The sequence below is a fragment of the Halteromyces radiatus genome, assembly GCF_025201355.1.
Source record: "Halteromyces radiatus strain CBS 162.75 chromosome Unknown BX664scaffold_1, whole genome shotgun sequence".
NCBI classification, from domain to species: domain Eukaryota; kingdom Fungi; phylum Mucoromycota; class Mucoromycetes; order Mucorales; family Cunninghamellaceae; genus Halteromyces; species Halteromyces radiatus.
The window spans coordinates 4428964-4447378 of NW_026251687.1; the positions used below are offsets into that span (position 1 = coordinate 4428964).

An 18415-nucleotide genomic window follows, 5' to 3' on the forward strand; every position below is an offset into this window, starting at 1 on the left:
TTTTTATTACTTTATTATTTAGTCCATTTTAATCAATAAAATATCCTCATTTATGTATGTATATACAATCCAATGTATTTGGTCCTTAGATTTAGTATTGATTTAGTTCGCCATACCCAAATGTATCGCTTGATGGTCTTTTTTTTTTTTTTCCTTATGACGATAGCGTTGGATTTCTACAATCATTCCTCACTACGATGATTTATTTTATTGTATGTGATGACGATAAGAGACGTTGAAGGATTACTCTTCCTCAACTAACGATGAGATTTCTATGATCAAGTTTGTTCCGTGATGAGAGGAGATTCATCCTATGTTTTTTTTCTCTCTATATCTGTTTTTTCTTTTTCATTTACTGGTTTTTTTTTCCATGTGAAGAGCGTTTATTTTTTTTTTCTTCTTTTTTTTTTTTTTTTTTTGCCATTATGGTTAGAGACTTGTTTGCAATGGGGTTTGAATATATTTGCGGTGATTCCTTTTTTATATTACGGAAATGGGTGCTTGATGGTTAATGATATGAATATAAACTTTCCTAGGATGATAAAAGTTGCTCTTATCAAAAGCAAACCTAAGAAGATTGATCCTCCAACACACTATTTGGAGAGACAGTAATGCAACAACATCTTATCGTGTCATGCCATCTATTCATTCATTTCATCTTTTCATTGATGATGATGTCTTGTTTAGATTTCAGTTCACTTCCTTGATACAAAGATATATAGATATATAAAAAAAATAATACTTTTTTTTCCCTTTATTTCATTCCTAATACAAAAAGAAGGAGAATGGGCATAAACTAACTAGTAAGAATGAACCAATATATATATATAAAACCATACTATCATAAATAAATCATATAAAACTAAACAATATGGTAATGTCGCATAATCAATGTCATGGTGATACAAAATGTCAAAATGGATGCTGTGATGCATGTAAACCAAGTCAAATCCTAATCGTGATTTTTTTTTTTAGAAAATAAATAATGAGTCCATAATTCAATCATGGTTTTTTTTTATTTATTTATTTTATTACCTCTGTCATTTGTCCAGGCACCTGTACATTCATTCCCCAAAGACCAGTGACAAGGTTCATAGGCACTAATACACTACCGAGCGCCGTCAGTTTGGATAAGATATCGTTAATTTCATTGTTGGTTTGTGTCATTTCAATCGAAATTTGAGCTAGATAATTGCTATGTGAACGTGATGATATTTTTTCATAGTGATTGAGTGATTGTAACATGGTAAGAATATGATCTACAAAAAAAAAAAAAATTAGTCTCGTTTTCCTAAAATAAAGGATAAATTCAATTTTTTTTTTTTTACCTTGTACATCACCAAGGAAAAGAGAGACTTCGGTACTTAGAGCTGGTCGTGTAGCATCTTCTGGTTTTGTTTCCCCTCGTTTAATCAATGTCTTCACCACATCAGCCTTGGATACCAACAACCTGAGTAGACCCATCACACGTTTACGGCAATAACCAATACGTCGTAGCATGTCTGATTGTTCCGATTCTTTCAAAATAAGTACCAATTCATCAATAGAATCCACCTCGAATTCAATCGATTTAATCAAAGGTGCAAAAGAGTCCGTGATATCGTCCAATAAACCATAGCAAATCCAATCTAGATTCAAAAAAAAAAAAAAAAGTGTAAGACTTTCAAGATAATTGAAATATTTTCTTTCAATTTACCTGGAGTCACTTTGATATAATCTCGTAATTGCTTGATTCGTTTGCGCACATTATGCGGATGTGGCATGGGTCGAAAATGGAACTAAGAATCAATATATATATATATATATATATATATATATATATATATATATATAATCAATTATTTGTTATTTTTATATATCTATTGAAAACTTACTGATAAAACACCTTCTTTCAAAACAACAATATAAAGAGCTAGAGGTTGTAGGTACATAGGAGATAATGGATCTTGTTCAAAACTTCGGAAACATATAAAGTAATAGTTGTGAAACACATCACATTTTTCACGTTGTTCTTCCATAGTGATATCTTCCTCAGTCAATGGATGGATTCTAAATGCCTAATAGATATATATATAAAAGGAAATTATAAGATATATCACTAAAGAACTTTTTTTTTTGTTAAATGTTACCTGACATAATGTTCTCATTTCAGTATCTGTAGGATTCAAAATATCGATCCAGAAACAACCTTTTTTCAACATATCGCCAAGTAGGATTCCTTTTGGAGGAATTTCACAAAGATGCCTCGCATGAATAGTGGATGATTCAGCTGTGGAATAATAAGTCATACGATAGACATCAGTATTATCATCACCTTCTGGATGCTAAGTTACAAAAAAAAAAAAAAAAAAAAAAGTCAATCAATTAAATATATCCGTGAATATATGCTTTTTTTTTTTTTTTACCTTCATTCGATCACCATATAAACTAAATCGTCTAGAGTCGGCCATGGCAGATAAACGGCGTTGTCGAGGTTGATATGAACTTGGTGTAGTACTTGGTGTTTTGATGGTATAGGCTTCCTGTTCCACATACATGTCAAGTGAATGATAGTCAATCTCGGCTTGATCCTTTCGATCCATAGCTGAAGCACAAATATCATCTTGTGCATCCCCTTCTTGGCGAGATGCTGTTGTATCTGCGTCTGATAAATATCCATTGTTGCTATCAGGTGGATGAAGGGCAAGATAAGTGAGATGGTCAGGATGCAATGGTGGAAGATGATTAGCGTTATTATTGTTATTGTCATTGTTGTTGTTATGCTGTAGAGGACCAATATGATTGTGATTACTATTGTGTACATCAATAAGAATATCATCTACTCTGTTCGGTGAAGAACTAAAGTAATCATTTCCTAAGACTCCTGTTCGTGGTTGCTTTTTTTTTTTTTTTTTTTTTTTTTTTTAAAAAAAAAGTCAGTTCAATGATTTTTAACATTATTATTATTATTTCTATTACCTGTGAAGAATAAAAAGGAGGAGTGGGATCTAAGGTTGGTGAAGGTATCAAACTATATTGATTATTTTTAGGTCTATGAGTACGTTTTTTGGATTTTGGCATAATTGGAGGAAGCTTGATTTGGTAAAGGGAGAGAGAAAAAGAACGAAAACAGAAAAAAAAAATAACAAAAAAAAAAATTCATTTATTTCTAAATTTGGATGATAAGACACAAAAAAAAATCACGACATGCATAAATCTAAAACTATTTTTTCGTTTTCTTTGTCTCGGGTTCTTCTTCTTCATCATCACTGGCAAATACAGGATTAGGTTGAGTATGTTTGTATACTATTTAAAAGAAATGATTAATATAGTGTGGCAGTAAAGATTACTTTTTTTTTTCTTTTCTTTTTCTTACCATTGCTAACCCATTGATCATCACCACCCATTGCTTCTGTAGAATACTTGAGTAACGCTGCACGAGGATCTTCGTCTATTTTCATCAATAAATAATAATAATAATAATAAAAATCAATAAATATATGGAAATCATCAATAATTTTTTCTTTTTTCTTTCTTTTTTTTTTTTTTTTTTTTTTTTTTTTTTTTTTTTTTTTTTTTTTACCTCTTCTAGTATCTTTAGTAAGCCCTTTAATAATAGCATGTTGTTGACCATGTGCAACTCTACCACCAACACCGTGACTACCCACAGGCATATCTAATCATGAATCAATATATATATATATATATATATAATGAGTGATGAATTACAAAAAAAAAAAAAATACTTTTTTTTTCTCTTACCTGGACGATGAGATGCAATAGGATCTTTTCGTAATTTACTAAGCTTGCGTTTCTGACTCTTGACCCGTTCTGTCTTAAACATAGGAAGTGCATGAGGTGTAATAATGGGCCGGTTGATCTCATAGTCATCCACAGCTCTCTTCTTTTGTTCTTTGACCACACACATCTTGACACCACGAGAAGAATGTTCAGGACTGTAAAACACATGAACATTTCCATCAGCACTACCAGTGACAATTTGGTTGATTCGAGGATGCCAAAGTACCTTCACTACACTTGATTGCCCAATATCTAATATATATATATAAATGAATAATCGATTTCAAGAAAAAACCAAAAAAAAAAAATTACTTACGCATTGTCCTTCGGATTTCCAATGTTTGACGATCCATCATGACAAGTTTTCCATGACCTTGGCCTTTAGGACATGCAGTACCAGTCAAAATCAATCTTTCATCAGGACTAAAGATTACATTGGCTTCAGGGTTTACAATATCGAGATTGTATTGTGTATTGACAGGTTTCTTTGTATGTCGAATATCCCATACTAAAAGTATATGTGTATAAATAAAAGAATGATGAGTATTCCCAAAATGATTCTTTTCAAGATATACTCTTACCTTTAACAGTTTCATCACCACCTCGTGATACCATAGTAAAGTTGTCCCTTGAGAATAATAAACTTGAAGTTTCGGAATGTTTTTGATGAGCATCAGCAAATACGATAGATGGACGAATAAATGGACCATTGGAAGACCATAGATTGATAGATCCATCTTGGAAAGCACCAGCAATCAATTTTGTATCATGGGTATAGGCCAAAGCGGTAGCAGGAGAACGACCACCACGTTCACGAGATTTGTAAGCAATCACTTGTTTTTGTTTTCTCTTTTGATCCACATCCCAAATCCGTATGGTACCATCTTGTGAAGCAGTAGCAAATGTTTGTCGATCGGTTGGATGCCATGATGCACTAGTAAGAGCTCCCACATGTCCTGCTGTATGTCGTAAATCACGAATATAAGGATCACCTTTAATATATTCTACCTGTTCAATTCCATCTCTGTTGAAAAGTTTGATAGCAGCGCTGCCAGATACCCCCAAAAATACATCGCCAGAAAGTGAGTAGTGTATATCACGGATTTGATGATCCCCAAATGGTTGCAAACTGCGAAAAGGTCGAAATGTTTGATCCATACCAGCAAAGTCCCATAATTTCATATCATAGTCATAACCACCAGTAACAAGTCTTGCTCCTGCAGGATCCAATGCTAATGCTGATACAACCCGTGTGTGTCCCTTCAATACGACTTCATGAGAGATGGGTAATTCTGAACCATTGGTTTCCATATCTTCTTCTTCCTCTTCTTCATCATCGTCAGACTTTTCATTATCATTCGTATCGGTTTTATGCTTGGATTTGATATCATTTGCTGTTTCATCTTCAATTTTGGTTTGCTTGAGATCTGTTGATATTGAATTTGTAGTTACTGCTGATGTATCTTTAGATGTTTTGATAACATCCTAAGTTCGATATAAAATAATAATAATGAATAAAAAAGGATATGTATTTCAAGTGATGAATATTAAGAATGTTTTTTTTTTCTTTCTCTTACCTGTCGTTTCGTCTTTTCAAAGTTGGACATGTTTGTGTTCTTGTTCACCTTTTTCCCAAATGACGTAGGGAACATGGCTGCAAAACTATCCCAGTCATTACCATTGGATGCCATAATAAAATTAGTATTGGAAGCAGTAATTTGGAAGTTTGAATAAATAAATCGAATACGATAGTATTCAAGTAAAGAAAAGAATTAATTTAAAAAGAATGATCTTTTGATCTTGGAAAGATATGAAAAAAGAAAAAGAGAAAGAAATGGGATTTCATATTCCGACCAACTTTTAAAGAATCGAAGTGACAATCGCGTCCGCGATCCTATCTTTTCTTCCTTCTTTGTTACTGATTTTTTTTTTTTTTTTTTTTTGATAATGGTTAGACAAGAACAAAATCGAATACAAGCAATATCAAGGTTATCTACAACAATTCCTCAATTATTCAATGAAGCACAGAAACCCAACGCTGTTCTTATGAGGTTATCTGTTTCTCTTCGAAAAGTCCAAGAAACATGTGTCCTCAAAAGTCCTATTGTTGAAGGTCAACCTCAAGATATAGATCAAGATGGTGAAGCTGCTTTCAATAAAGAATATATTAGAAACCTCAACAAAATCTTACCTATTCGTCGAAAAGAACCTCATGCTGATAATATTGTTCGATATGTAGCTACTTTTTTGCAATACACTCAAAAACAAGGTACTTGATCTATATATATATATATATATATATTGTGAATACTAATTCTTTTTATTTCATCATGAATAACAATAGATAACGATGGTCAGGAAGATGATAGCGAAGACGAAACTCAAGACGATGTTCAAGAAACAATCTCTTCACGATTTGCTAGGATATTAATGGTTCATATATTGAAAGGACTTAATGCGAAAAGTTTAAATGTACGGTTACGGTGTTGTCAAATCATTGCTCTTAGTGTCAGTTGCCTGGGTGAAATAGAGTAAGTAAAAAAAAAAAAAAATATGATGTGAAAAAAAAAAAACTCTATACTAATATATGTAATGTTTGATGTTGATAATAGCGAAGATCTTTATCAATTACTGAAAACAGCACTATATGAACGAATCAAAGACAAAGAAGGTCCCGTTCGCGTACAAGCAGTGACAGCATTATCAAGACTTCAAAGTGCAGATGATGAACCTGATGCAAACGATGGACTTACTATCATTCAAAAATTAATTTGGATATTGCGACATGATCCTAGTGCGTAAGTATTTTGTTATATCTTTTCTATCGATTGATTCAATGATAAATTTGTATTCTACTCTTAATGTGATTTATTAATGGATTTCTATTATTATTATTATTATTTTTTAGTGAAGTACGGCGTGTGGTGATTGTGAATTTGGAGTTGAATTCTCAGACCTTACCTTATATTATTGAACGTGCTCGGGATGTCGACTCTCTAAATCGCCGTATTGTTTTCCAGAGACGGTTATCTAATATCCCTGATTTTCGTATGATATCAAGTGAAGATCGTCTCAAGGTGATAAAGTGGGGATTATCTGATCGCGACTCTTCTGTCAAGTTGGTGGTTGGTAAAATGATAGCCGATTTTTGGATCAAGCATGCAGATCACAATTTGTTGGAGGTAAATAAACGACATATGTGTGTATTTTTTTTTTTTTTTTTTTTTTGTTATTCACTGTTTATTGTTACATTTTTTTAATAGTTTTTGGAACGTATGGATGTGATGGAAGGTGCTGAAAATGGTGTTTCTGAAAAGATGTTGACTACTCTATTGGAACTACGTATGCCATCCATGAATTTGACTTTTGATGGTAAGTAACAATGGAAAAAGGACAAAAAAAAAAAAAAAGTGAACTAATTTTATCATTCAAATAGATCAATTTTGGGATAACTTATCACCAGAAAGTGCATTTTTGGCTCGCGTGCTCACCAACTTTTTGCATTCTAAAAAGGTAAGCTAAAGTACCAAAAAAACAAAAACAAAAGAATTTCTTATTCATTTGATATTTTTCATTTTTTTTTCTTTTTATTAGATGGAAGATGAATTGGACAAAGTATTACCAGAGGTGACAAGACATGCATTCTATATTCAACATTACAACAATTTATGGCAACAAGCATCCAAAGAAACGGAGGGTGAATATGAATTTATTGTTGGTCAATTACTGGGCCTTGCTACTAGATTGGATTATGCTGATGAAGTTGGAAGACGCAAGATGTATAGTATTCTACGTAAAGTATATATAAAAATAAAAAAATAGAAAAAAAAGGAGGAAAATGTCTTGTAATAACTTTTGATTGGAAACCTTAGGTGAAATTATTTTAGTACCTGATCTTCCTGATGAACATTTGGCTGCTTTGGTGGATTTACTTAGTATGACGGCAACAGATGAATGTGATTTTACAAGAATCATAGTTGAAGTTATTGGTGATATTCAAGAACAAGCTGATATAGACGAAGAGGTATATATAGATGTAGGATACGAAAAAGGAAACTAATCTTTTTTTTTTTGATTTTAATTTACAAAAGGAAACACAGAACAACATTAAACGATTGAAATTAAGCGAAGAAGCAATGATGAAGACGGAATATACAGAAGAAGCGGATCCTCGTATGCTACAAATCATGCTAGCAAAACTCAAATGTCTTAGTATATGCAAATTCATGTTGGAAAGATGTCAAGAAGTAAGGTCATTATTGGAAGAAATTCAAATAAATGATCTTACTTTTCTTTTTTCTTTTTTTTCTTCTTACTAGTCATTACAAGATAATTCATCTATTTATGGCCTTTTGAATCAACTGGTAATTCCTGCTGTACAGAATAAAGAAATCGTCTTGCGTGAAGAAGGTCTACATTGTCTTGGTCTAGTTTGTCATCTAGATAAGGTAATAGGAAATGAAATCAACTGGTTTGGGTTATTTAACTTCTATCTTTTATTATTATTATTATTACTATTATAGACTCTTGCAATGCACAACATACCCCTTTTCGTTCATTGCATACAAAATGGAAATGATGAATTGAAGAAAAAGGCTCTCAAGGTAAAATATTATAAAACAAGACAGTAGATTTAGATGTATATACTATACTGACCTCTCTTTTTCTTTTTATTGATTTCTAGATTTTGTTTGATATGATTATGAAATATGGATATAACATGATTTCTGAAAAGATGGAAAATGTAAGTAATTAAATGCAAATGAACGAAAACCATCCATAATCGTATATTCTTACTCATACAACCTTTTTTTTTTCTTTTTCTTTTTTTTCTGATAGCCTCCTGAACTTTTTGAATATTGTCTAGACCATGATTCTCCTGAAATACAGGCTATTGCATGTGAAGGTTTGGCTAAACTTATCTTGTCTCGTTCTTATAAGCATGAAGAAGTAAGTACATGTGTATTTATCAATTAATATTGTACACTAACTACCTTTTTTCCCTATTCCAAATATATATAGACCCTTAAGCTACTTGTGATCCTTTACTTTTTCCCTACCTCCATCGATAACAACAAAGTTCAACAATGCCTATCCTACTTTTTCCCAGCATATTGTCATTCAAGCACTGAAAATCAACAATGCATGTCCAACGTAAGACAAAACTACAAATCAATTATCATTTCTCAAAACCTTTGTTATTATTATTATTAGATTGGAGTTGCTGCTCTTGTGGAATTAACTGAAACTTTTGTTGATTTGAAGGAAGGCGAACATATGGTGGAACCAACTGTGATTGCTGAAATGTTGACTCATTGGACTGATCCTCGGCAATTATCAGTGTAAGTTAGACAACTTAAAAAAAAAGGAACAATGATCAAATGATATATCTTTACTTGTTTGTAGACATCGTCGTTCAGATGATGAAGTGGATATAGCTGTTCAAGGCAAAATGGCGATCGAGATTCTATTGAAGCTTACTCAATGTCCCAGTGATGAAGATGGTAAACCATAAAAAAAAAAAAAAAGAAGCGCAACTGGCTATGGAAAGAAGTGGGACTGGAATTGATCTAAATATTTTATAGTATTACGGAAAACCATGTGTCATGCCTTTTTACGATTATACTTGGACGACATTGATCAAAAGACTATTACTAGACTACTTGCATTGGCTGAAGTGATCGAAAAGGTAATAAATAGTATTGAATCCGATCGATTTTTAACTTGGTTTTATATATTAGGAACGACCGATTATTGAATCTCTTTATCGTACCCATTTCAACAAAGCAATCCGACGTATACAGACCTTGCATCGACCCACCGTAGATGAACTATCACAAGAACATATAAATGAAGAAACAACAATTCAATCATCGTCATCATCATCACTATCACCGCGACCTCCACAATCGATAGAATCTATCACTTCCCGAAGAACCAAAAATAGTAAACACATGGACGATGATTCTGCAGATGATATGGGTTTTGATAGTGATAGTAGTAGTTCGTGATCTGTTTTATTTATTTTTCAATATAAGGTTACCAATACAATCTTAATAAAAAAAAAATTAATCTTTTCCTTTTTGATGTAGATAGGGTCTCCATTTCCTTTTTAAATATAAACAGAACTTTGAACGCATTTGAGGATCGAAAAGGATTCATCATCTTCTAGACATCAGTTATATATTTATTTTCTATGTACATACAGAAGATTATTTATTTTAGTTTTTTTTTTTTTTGTTGATGAAGTATGAAAAGGAGAGAGTGGGAGTATCATATCAAACCAAAAAAAAAAAAAAAAAAGGAAATAAGGAATTATCTATTTTGGTAAATATGAAATGGGAGTAATAATAAGGTAGTTACGGAAGGAAAAGAGAATGAAGTTAACTAAGTCTAAAGGGAAAGGGGGATCGGATGGTAAATAAAGGTTGTAATATAAAAAAAAAATGTATAATGATAAAAAAAAAAGCCAAGAAAGAAGACCAGCATAATCTTGCGTATTTGTATATATTGTTGTTATTAATGATTGACGATCTAGTGAGGAGATGTACTGGATGAATCTGGAGGAGATGAGGAAGTTGTAGAGGTAGCACTAACATCGGCAGTCATAGGAGTCGCAGTAGATGACTGTAATTTTTTGCCTTTCAGCATATTCTTCAAAGCACGTAAAGCAAACACAGTCAAACCAATTCCACTCCAATCTTCATCATGGAGATCTCGTAAATCACCTACTGTCATGATATCTTGATTTTTAAGTTTGTTGATCCATTGATGAGCTTTTTCTGCATTTCGATGAGTAGCTATGGCACAATCCCGCACAAATACATCAATCGTGGTATCATCTGAATATTCTATTATATCAAAAAAAAAAAAAAGGTGAGTATATTAATATTGTCATTTTTTTTTCTTATTAGAAAGTTCTATTACCTTCCAATATGTGAGAAAATAAAGCTTCACGCATTGCGGACATGTTTTCTTCAGATTTCCGTGGCTCATCACTTGGTTGAGAAATGGATTGGTCTTCTTGATGAGTGGCAGGAGGAGTATCGTATCGTTTGGAGGAGGTGTCGATCTTCAAATCTTTTAGCGCACGAGTGGTAGTATTCACAGCAGAGGAAGTGGATGTAGGAGGTGTTGGGGCTGGAACTGAAGTTGGAGTAGGTGCAATTATCGATGATGAAGTTGGAGCATTGGCTATAGATGTTGAAGATGTAGTTGATGTTGATGATGATGACGATAGTTGAGGAGGATAAGTAGATGTTGTGGTAGTTCCAGGAGTAATTTGTGTTGACATCACTCCATTTTGCCCATCCAATGTTGTGATATTTTTCCTATTACTATTATTGACATTGCCTTCTTGGCGTTGCTGTTGTTGTTGTTCTTCCATGTCACGAAGATTCCGTATAGTTTCTCTGTATTTTGCTTCAGCTATTCGAGCTCTTGATTCAAAATCTTCACATTTGTGTTCTACATCGGCAATACGTTCAGTAGCTAATTCCAATTCCTTTCGAGTACGTTCCAATTCTGATCGAATATCACTTTCACGACGCCAAACAGATTGTCGTACTTGTTCAGCTTGTTCAGATTCACTTGGCTTTTCTATATCCCGGAGTATACGATTGATTTCTTTGGTGATGTGGTATTGGTATCGTTCAGGTAAGACTTGTTCTTCAATCTATAATGTAATATAAAAAAAAAGAAATGAGAATGCTTTCTTTATGTTATTATATTATCTCTTACCATTTCTCTAACGACTTGTTCTGCAGTATCAGTTTCCACATTAAAATCAAATTTGACAGATAATTTGTCCATTCCTTTAAAGACTACTTGTAAAGTCAGATGTACATGAGCAGGATCAGCGGTCAATAAGACAACATCAGGTTCCACGGCCAAAAAGGAGTGTTCCAGAATTTCTTGAGCAGACATTCTAGAATTAAAAATCAAGAATAAGCGATCTACTAATACTAAAAGGAAAAAAAAAAAAAAGGATAATATTCTAGTTCACCTTTCTTCTTCAGGACCAATACAATTTTCAATCACTTTCAAGACTTCATCATTTTGAATTTGATCCAAACAAGCAGGTTTGACTCCCTAAATCAAAAAAATAAGATGAGTTACCATATAAAGAATATATATCATATATATATATTTACTTACAGAAGACACTTTTCGATATATTTGAGCAGCATTTCGACATTCACCGTAAGGATATTCACCAGTGACCATTTCTAATAAACACATCCCAAATGCATAGATATCTACCTTTTCACTATAACCTAATTCTTCATACATTTCAGGAGCCATGAATTCTGGAGTGCCAATAATGGTATATTTCTTTCCCATTTTCATTTCAGCTGTTCCCATATCACCTATCTTGACTTCACCATGAGCACCATTGATAAAGATATTATCACATTTGATATCACGATGAATGATAGGAGGAGTATAACCATGAAGATAAGCAAGACCTTTGAGAATTTGACGAGACCACCGTTTTACTATCTTGAGATTGGGAAGATTCAATTTTCGTATATATTCACGCAATGTCCCCGATGTCATGAGTTCCGTTACAAATACAAATTCATTTTTGGTACACCAAGCATCATGAAAGGCAATAACGTTGGGATGTCGAACTGATTTAAGAATTTCTATTTCATGTTCCATTTCTTTGTTGTCCGGTGAATGAACGCCCTAATACAAAAAAAAAAAAAAAATATCGAAGTTAGGAATTGAGATAATATATATATATATATTTCTTTTTGGATACTTTACCATCATAGAATTCCAAGCTACTTCATATCCCTCTATTGAAAATATATATATATATATATAAAAGATGTCAATAAGTGTATTATATATAATGAAAGGTGATAAAAATTTACCTTCTCGGTCAATAGCTTTATAAACTACTTTATAAGCACCTTTTCCAAGTAATGTATTAAGTCGTACATAACGTTCATTGGGAGAGACTTCTATAACTTTTTCAGTATCCAAAGATTCAGATTGGTCGTTGATATCGTTCGTTTGTGACATTGAATAAAACCCGACAATATAATGTGTATTCGTAGGTATTGAGAGAGAATAAAAGTAAATAATAAATATATATATAAACAAAGGAATTTGAGTGTTTTTTTATAAGAAATCAAATAGTTCCCCTATAAACCCGCACAAAGATGTAATGCAGAGAGGAATATAAGAAAAAGAATAAAAAAGACAAAGCAAAAGACAAAGAAGGATGAAGAGAAAATAGAGAAGAAAAAAAAAATAATAATAAAAAAAAACAAGAAAAAAAAAAAAACAGAGTTCGGTCTTTCAAAGTTGATTTCTAATAGTTTTGTGTGTGAGTTTTTTTATTATTATTATTGTTCAATAATCAATCAATTTGTAAGGATTTCCAGTATATTCTAATAATCTAGTCCAATAAGTTTCTAGGTCATACTTGAAAGGATAATTACCTCCAAAATCAGTTTCCAGCTGATCATGATGAATAAAGTCTTTCAAATGTACCCATTCATTTGTTGTTGCCTTGGTATTTTCTTGTTTTCCATCCATATTATCATATACAAATTTGATCTTGTTTTTTGTCACTGGATCCATAAAAGGTGAGATCATTTTGAATGTAACAAAAAAGAACCAAGGTGCTAATAATAAAATACAGTAAAAAGATCATCATTATTTATTTCTCATTTATTCATTCATTCTTTATATATATATACTTACATTTGACCACAAAAGCAATACCTAATCTTTCAGGGTAATGATTACCAAGTATATCCAAAAATTTTTTGCAAGTATTCAAACTTGGATTATGAGAAGCAGAAGAATCTTTGAAATCCACAATAATGGCAATATTTTCTACTTTATCAGGCATCAATCGAATCCCTCTTTCCAAACTAAACACAATATTTTTCACTTGTCGATCAGCATCTTTGGAATTTTGTAATCTTGGTCGCATGATCCATACTGGTCTTCCACTTTTATCGAATCCATTAAAATACATTTTCCCTGTTTCGGCCTATAAATAATATAAAAGGAAAAATCAACATAAAAAAAGTCTTTCTTTTTTTTTAAATATCCGTTTCTCCTATATCATACATCACTCCTTCATCTTAACACTTTTCATTCTCCCTATTCCTTTTTTTTTTTTTTTACCTCTGGTTTAATATAATCAGGATCTAATTGATCAGGTCGATAATCTCTTCTCCATTTCACAGTATTTTCTAACATTGTTTTTGCTGCCTACAATTTTAAAAAATTAGTATAATTATATGTGTGAAACAAAAGATGATTACCTCATAGTCCCATTTTCTAGCCCGCATGTAACGTTTGAGTGTCGCAGTAGTCAAAAATCGTATTTCATTTTCATAATATTCATGACTTTCAGGTAGTAAGATTGTTTTGATATAATCAGCAAGTTGTTCCAATTTCTTTTCTTGTTCACTAGTTAAAGTAGGTCCAATCACTGGTTGATAATCCTTTGGTGGAGTCAAAATAGGTTGAGAAGTTATAGGTTCTTCTTTTTCCATATCAGGAGAATTGGGTATATTGTCATTATTATTATTATTATTATTATTATTTGATTTGAATCGAAACATATTCATAATCAAAAAAAAAAAAAAAAGAAAAAGAAAAAGAAAAAAGAAGAAGAAAAAAGAAAAAGAAAAAAAGAAAAGGGAAAAAAAATAAAAAATTGAAGCCGAACAAAAAAAAAAAAAAAAAAAAAAAAAAAAAGGTATCTGTAGAATTATTTACCCGTTAAAAGTTTAAATACCCGGATTCCCGATCTTTATTGGAGCCAATCAATCATTCCTTTCTTTTTTTTTCATTTAAACTATTTAATTAATCTTTTAGTTTCTATTTGTAGAAAAAAGAATAAAATTGATCATCATTCAAAAAAAACAAAATAATTTTTTTTTTTTAAATCTTATTCCATTATATTGAATATTAAGTGTCCTCACAATATTTGCAGGAATAAACTATGAGGGCACTTACCAAACATTCAAACAGTGTAACATAAATTATCATTTTTTAATACTCAGATCTTTGACACTTATTTTTTTGGGCTAAATTTGAGCCAGGTAAGGCATGTTTTTTTTTTTCTTTTGCGACAGGGGCAATCAAGTCACGAATTCAAGCCTATTCAATTTTTTTTTTTTTTTTTTTTTTTTTTGCTGGACTAAGATTTTTTTTTTTTCTCTCTCTTCACTGGTCTTATTCAAATTCCTATTTTTCCTTTCTCTCTTTCTTTTTGTTCTCAAAACAAATACCCTTCTCTCTTTTTTTTTCCCTCCCCTCTCCATTTTATTTTATAATCATGTTGAGAAACGCTACTCGTCTCGCTCGTCCTACTTTGGCTGCCTTCTCTCGTACTGCTGCTGTATGTTTATCAATATAAAAACTAAATATAAAAAATAATCAAAACTAAAACAACCTTCTGATGATTTTATTTACTGTAGTTCCGTCCTACTGTTAGTGCAGCTGCCAATGTTTTGCGTACTTATGCTACTGCCAAACCTTCTACTTCTGAAGTTTCTTCCATCCTTGAAGAACGTATCTTGGGTTCCTCTTCTGAAGCTAACCTTCAAGAAACTGGTCGTGTCTTGTCCATTGGTGATGGTATTGCTCGTGTTTATGGTTTGAAGAATGTCCAAGCCGAAGAAATGGTTGAATTCTCCAGTGGTCTCAAGGTAAAAAAAAAAAAAAAAAAAAGAATTTATATGATTTTTAATTATTTTTCTTTTCTTTCTTTAGGGTATGGCTCTTAATTTGGAAGCTGACAATGTTGGTATTGTGGTATTCGGTAACGATCGTTTGATCAAGGAAGGTGATACTGTTAAGCGTACTGGTGCTATTGTCGATGTACCCGTTGGTCCTGGTATTTTGGGTCGTGTTGTTGATGCTCTTGGTAACCCTATTGATGGTAAAGGTCCTTTGGAAACCACTGGTCGTTCTCGTGTCCAAGTCAAGGCTCCTGGTATTTTGCCTCGTCACTCTGTTAACGAACCTATGCAAACTGGTATCAAGTCTGTTGATTCTATGGTCCCCATTGGTCGTGGTCAACGTGAATTGATTATTGGTGATCGTCAAACTGGTAAGACTGCTGTTGCTCTTGACACCATTCTTAACCAAAAGAACTGGAACAATGGTTCTGATGAAGCCAAGAAGTTGTACTGTATCTACGTTGCTGTCGGTCAAAAGCGTTCCACTGTTGCTCAATTGGTCCGTACTTTGGAAGAAAATGATGCTATGAAGTACACTATTGTTGTTGCTGCTACTGCTTCTGAAGCTGCTCCTCTTCAATACCTTGCTCCTTTCTCTGGTGCTGCCTTTGGTGAATGGTTCCGTGATAATGGTCGTCACTCTTTGATCATCTATGATGATTTGTCTAAGCAAGCTGTTGCTTATCGTCAAATGTCTCTTTTGCTTCGTCGCCCTCCTGGTCGTGAAGCTTACCCTGGTGATGTGTTCTACCTTCACTCTCGTTTGTTGGAACGTGCTGCCAAGATGAACAAAGACTTTGGTTATGGTTCTATGACCGCTTTGCCCATCATTGAAACTCAAGGTGGTGATGTATCTGCTTATATTCCTACTAACGTCATTTCTATTACTGATGGTCAAATTTTCTTGGAAGCTGAACTTTTCTTCAAGGGTATTCGTCCTTCCATTAACGTCGGTCTCTCTGTGTCCCGTGTTGGTTCCGCTGCCCAAACTAAGGCTATGAAGCAAGTCGCTGGTTCTCTTAAGCTTTTCTTGGCTCAATATCGTGAAGTCGCTGCCTTTGCTCAATTCGGTTCTGATTTGGATGCCTCCACTCAATTCTTGTTGAACCGTGGTGCTCGTTTGACTGAATTGTTGAAGCAACCTCAATACACTCCCTTGTCCATTCAAGTTCAAGTCCCCATCGTGTTTGCTGGTGTCAATGGTTTCCTCGACAAGATCCCTGTTCAAAAGGTGGTTGAATGGGAAAAGGATTTCATCTCTTACATCTCTACTGAACACAAGGATGTCCTCGAAGAAATCCGTTCTCAAGGTGTTTTGTCAAAGGATTTGGAAGGCAAACTCCGTGATATTTGTGATACTCATACCAAGTCCTTCATTGCTTAGATTAGACAAATAAAAAAAATGACGTAGTGATTTAGTTTTAGTTGTAGATCATCATCCATCATCCCATTTCCTTCGTATTTTTTTTTTAGTTTAGTTTATTTTTTATTACATTTGTATCAATCAAAAAGGAAAAAAAAATATCTCTTATTTATTTATGACTTGTGTTGCTCCATTCATTCAATCTCTTATCCTTATATATATATTGTTTCTTTTACAATAAAAGTGATGCTTTAAAACAAGCTCAATATGATTGTTATGCAAATAGGTTTAGATCTGTGATTATTTGCTAAAATGGGATGTAAGCCACTTTTCCTATATCTATTAAAAAAAAAAATAGGAAATTCAAAAAGCGATTTGTCTTCTCTCTCTTCCCCCTTTACTTTTTTTTTTTATTCTTCCTTTTTATACATTACTTTATATCAATATGGCCACTCCAAGGAAAAGAAGAACACAAAAGTCTGGAAAGAAAAATACAAGACGTACAGCCAACAAAACAAAAAAGATCACCTTCAAGGTAGTGTATAATCAATCTATGGAAACAAGGAAACACTCTTTTTTTTTTTTTTTCTTACGATCAGATCTTGGAACTCAACTCTTTTTTCTTTTTTTTTTTTTTTTTTTCTTTGGATCACAGGGTAATGAATATGTCAAGGCAAACTGGAACAAGAATCAAACATTGATACAAAAGTAAATAATAAAAGAAAAGACGGGAAAAAAAGGAAATGATCAAACAACAGAATGATTGATTCACCTAACTACTACTACTGTTTTTTTTGGATTAGTTATCGACGTTTGGGATTAATGACCAATTTGAATGGAAAGCCTGCAGGAGGTGTTGAAAAGTTATATCCTGAACCAAAAGTAGAATCGATGGAAACAGAAACACAAGTGCCTGAAGATCTTCGAGAATTGACTGAAGCTGATATTGAACAATTGAAGAAAACTTTACGACCTGATGAAGGGTTGATTCAGCGGGATGATGATGGAAATATTATTCAGATCATTACTGGAGAAAAACCTGTGAGTGAATATTCAAAAAGATATTAATAATAATAATAAGGATATTTGTCTTACTGATGGTTGTTTTTTTTAATCTATTAGAGTCACAATGATATTTTGGACGCACCTATTGTACCAGTAGAAGCTAAAACTGACTTTGTCCGTGGATTGGAAGCTCAAGCCGCTGCTGTCAAACCTGCAGATCCTCATACATCATCTTCTGAAGTGGAATGGTTGGAAAAATTGAAAGCAAAACATGGTGATGATTATCAAGGCATGTTTTGGGATAAAGATCTCAACCGTAATCAACTCACTGTAGCTCAAATCAAGAGACGATTCAACAAGTACCAAAAAACCCTTCTTTTCAAACAACAACAGCAACAACAACAGCAACAACAACAACAACAATAGATTATAGACTCCCTTTACATCTTAAATTTTTTTTGTTATCCCATGTCTTTTCATTTTGTATAGTCCATATCATCATCTTTATCACCATCATCTTCTTATTTACTTCATTTTGGAAATAAAT

The 18415-nt window shown here is 32.7% G+C and overlaps 8 protein-coding genes across 8 annotated transcripts; 3 read left to right on the plus strand and 5 right to left on the minus strand.

Moving 5' to 3' along the window:
• Positions 1-1023: 1023 nt before the first annotated feature.
• BX664DRAFT_254591 (uncharacterized protein) lies at positions 1024-2288 on the minus strand (the record flags this gene model as incomplete). The annotated part of the gene is made up of 5 exons (XM_051540376.1): positions 1024-1259; positions 1329-1628; positions 1697-1778; positions 1875-2057; positions 2130-2288. The coding sequence occupies 5 exons, from the start codon at positions 2286-2288 to the stop codon at positions 1024-1026; spliced, it is 960 nt and encodes a 319-aa protein (XP_051405766.1).
• On the minus strand, positions 2173-3119 carry BX664DRAFT_35456 (uncharacterized protein). The gene is made up of 3 exons (XM_051547750.1): positions 2959-3119; positions 2406-2863; positions 2173-2324 (listed from the first exon to the last, which is right to left on the minus strand). Exon 2 carries the CDS (start codon positions 2816-2818, stop codon positions 2408-2410), a length of 411 nt encoding a protein of 136 aa, XP_051405767.1. The 5' UTR covers positions 2819-2863; positions 2959-3119; the 3' UTR covers positions 2173-2324; positions 2406-2407.
• BX664DRAFT_273956 (WD40-repeat-containing domain protein) lies at positions 3066-5590 on the minus strand. The gene is made up of 7 exons (XM_051541233.1): positions 5358-5590; positions 4362-5265; positions 4097-4288; positions 3742-4032; positions 3563-3655; positions 3356-3430; positions 3066-3285 (listed from the first exon to the last, which is right to left on the minus strand). The coding sequence occupies exons 1-7, from the start codon at positions 5469-5471 to the stop codon at positions 3203-3205; spliced, it is 1752 nt and encodes a 583-aa protein (XP_051405768.1). The 5' UTR covers positions 5472-5590; the 3' UTR covers positions 3066-3202.
• A 120-nt stretch (positions 5591-5710) lies between these two features.
• On the plus strand, positions 5711-9865 carry BX664DRAFT_323107 (nuclear condensing complex subunit). Its single transcript, XM_051543611.1, has 18 exons — positions 5711-6049; positions 6125-6311; positions 6393-6578; positions 6689-6962; positions 7044-7152; positions 7217-7293; positions 7375-7573; positions 7653-7804; positions 7872-8027; positions 8100-8228; positions 8304-8384; positions 8465-8524; positions 8620-8730; positions 8803-8934; positions 8995-9122; positions 9187-9284; positions 9366-9469; positions 9522-9865. The coding sequence occupies exons 1-18, from the start codon at positions 5728-5730 to the stop codon at positions 9789-9791; spliced, it is 2775 nt and encodes a 924-aa protein (XP_051405769.1). The 5' UTR covers positions 5711-5727; the 3' UTR covers positions 9792-9865.
• Positions 9866-10314: 449 nt separating this feature from the next.
• Positions 10315-12813, minus strand: BX664DRAFT_256253 (Serine/threonine-protein kinase pkpA; the record flags this gene model as incomplete). The annotated part of the gene is made up of 7 exons (XM_051540455.1): positions 10315-10631; positions 10873-11455; positions 11521-11707; positions 11786-11871; positions 11938-12471; positions 12553-12572; positions 12663-12813. 7 exons carry the CDS (start codon positions 12811-12813, stop codon positions 10315-10317), a joined length of 1878 nt encoding a protein of 625 aa, XP_051405770.1.
• A 277-nt stretch (positions 12814-13090) lies between these two features.
• BX664DRAFT_323109 (CRAL-TRIO domain-containing protein) lies at positions 13091-14372 on the minus strand (the record flags this gene model as incomplete). Its single annotated transcript, XM_051543612.1, has 4 exons — positions 14073-14372; positions 13933-14019; positions 13501-13795; positions 13091-13421 (listed from the first exon to the last, which is right to left on the minus strand). Coding segments are annotated over exons 1-4 (701 nt in total), but the record flags the coding sequence as incomplete, so codon positions are not given.
• Positions 14373-15278: 906 nt separating this feature from the next.
• Positions 15279-16884, plus strand: BX664DRAFT_255889 (ATP synthase subunit alpha; the record flags this gene model as incomplete). The annotated part of the gene is made up of 2 exons (XM_051540436.1): positions 15279-15467; positions 15532-16884. Coding segments are annotated over 2 exons (1542 nt in total), but the record flags the coding sequence as incomplete, so codon positions are not given.
• Positions 16885-17242: 358 nt separating this feature from the next.
• On the plus strand, positions 17243-18380 carry BX664DRAFT_323116 (ribosome biogenesis protein Nop16). Its single transcript, XM_051543613.1, has 4 exons — positions 17243-17398; positions 17519-17571; positions 17667-17904; positions 17986-18380. The coding sequence occupies exons 1-4, from the start codon at positions 17309-17311 to the stop codon at positions 18292-18294; spliced, it is 690 nt and encodes a 229-aa protein (XP_051405773.1). The 5' UTR covers positions 17243-17308; the 3' UTR covers positions 18295-18380.
• The last annotated feature ends 35 nt before the right edge of the window (positions 18381-18415 follow it).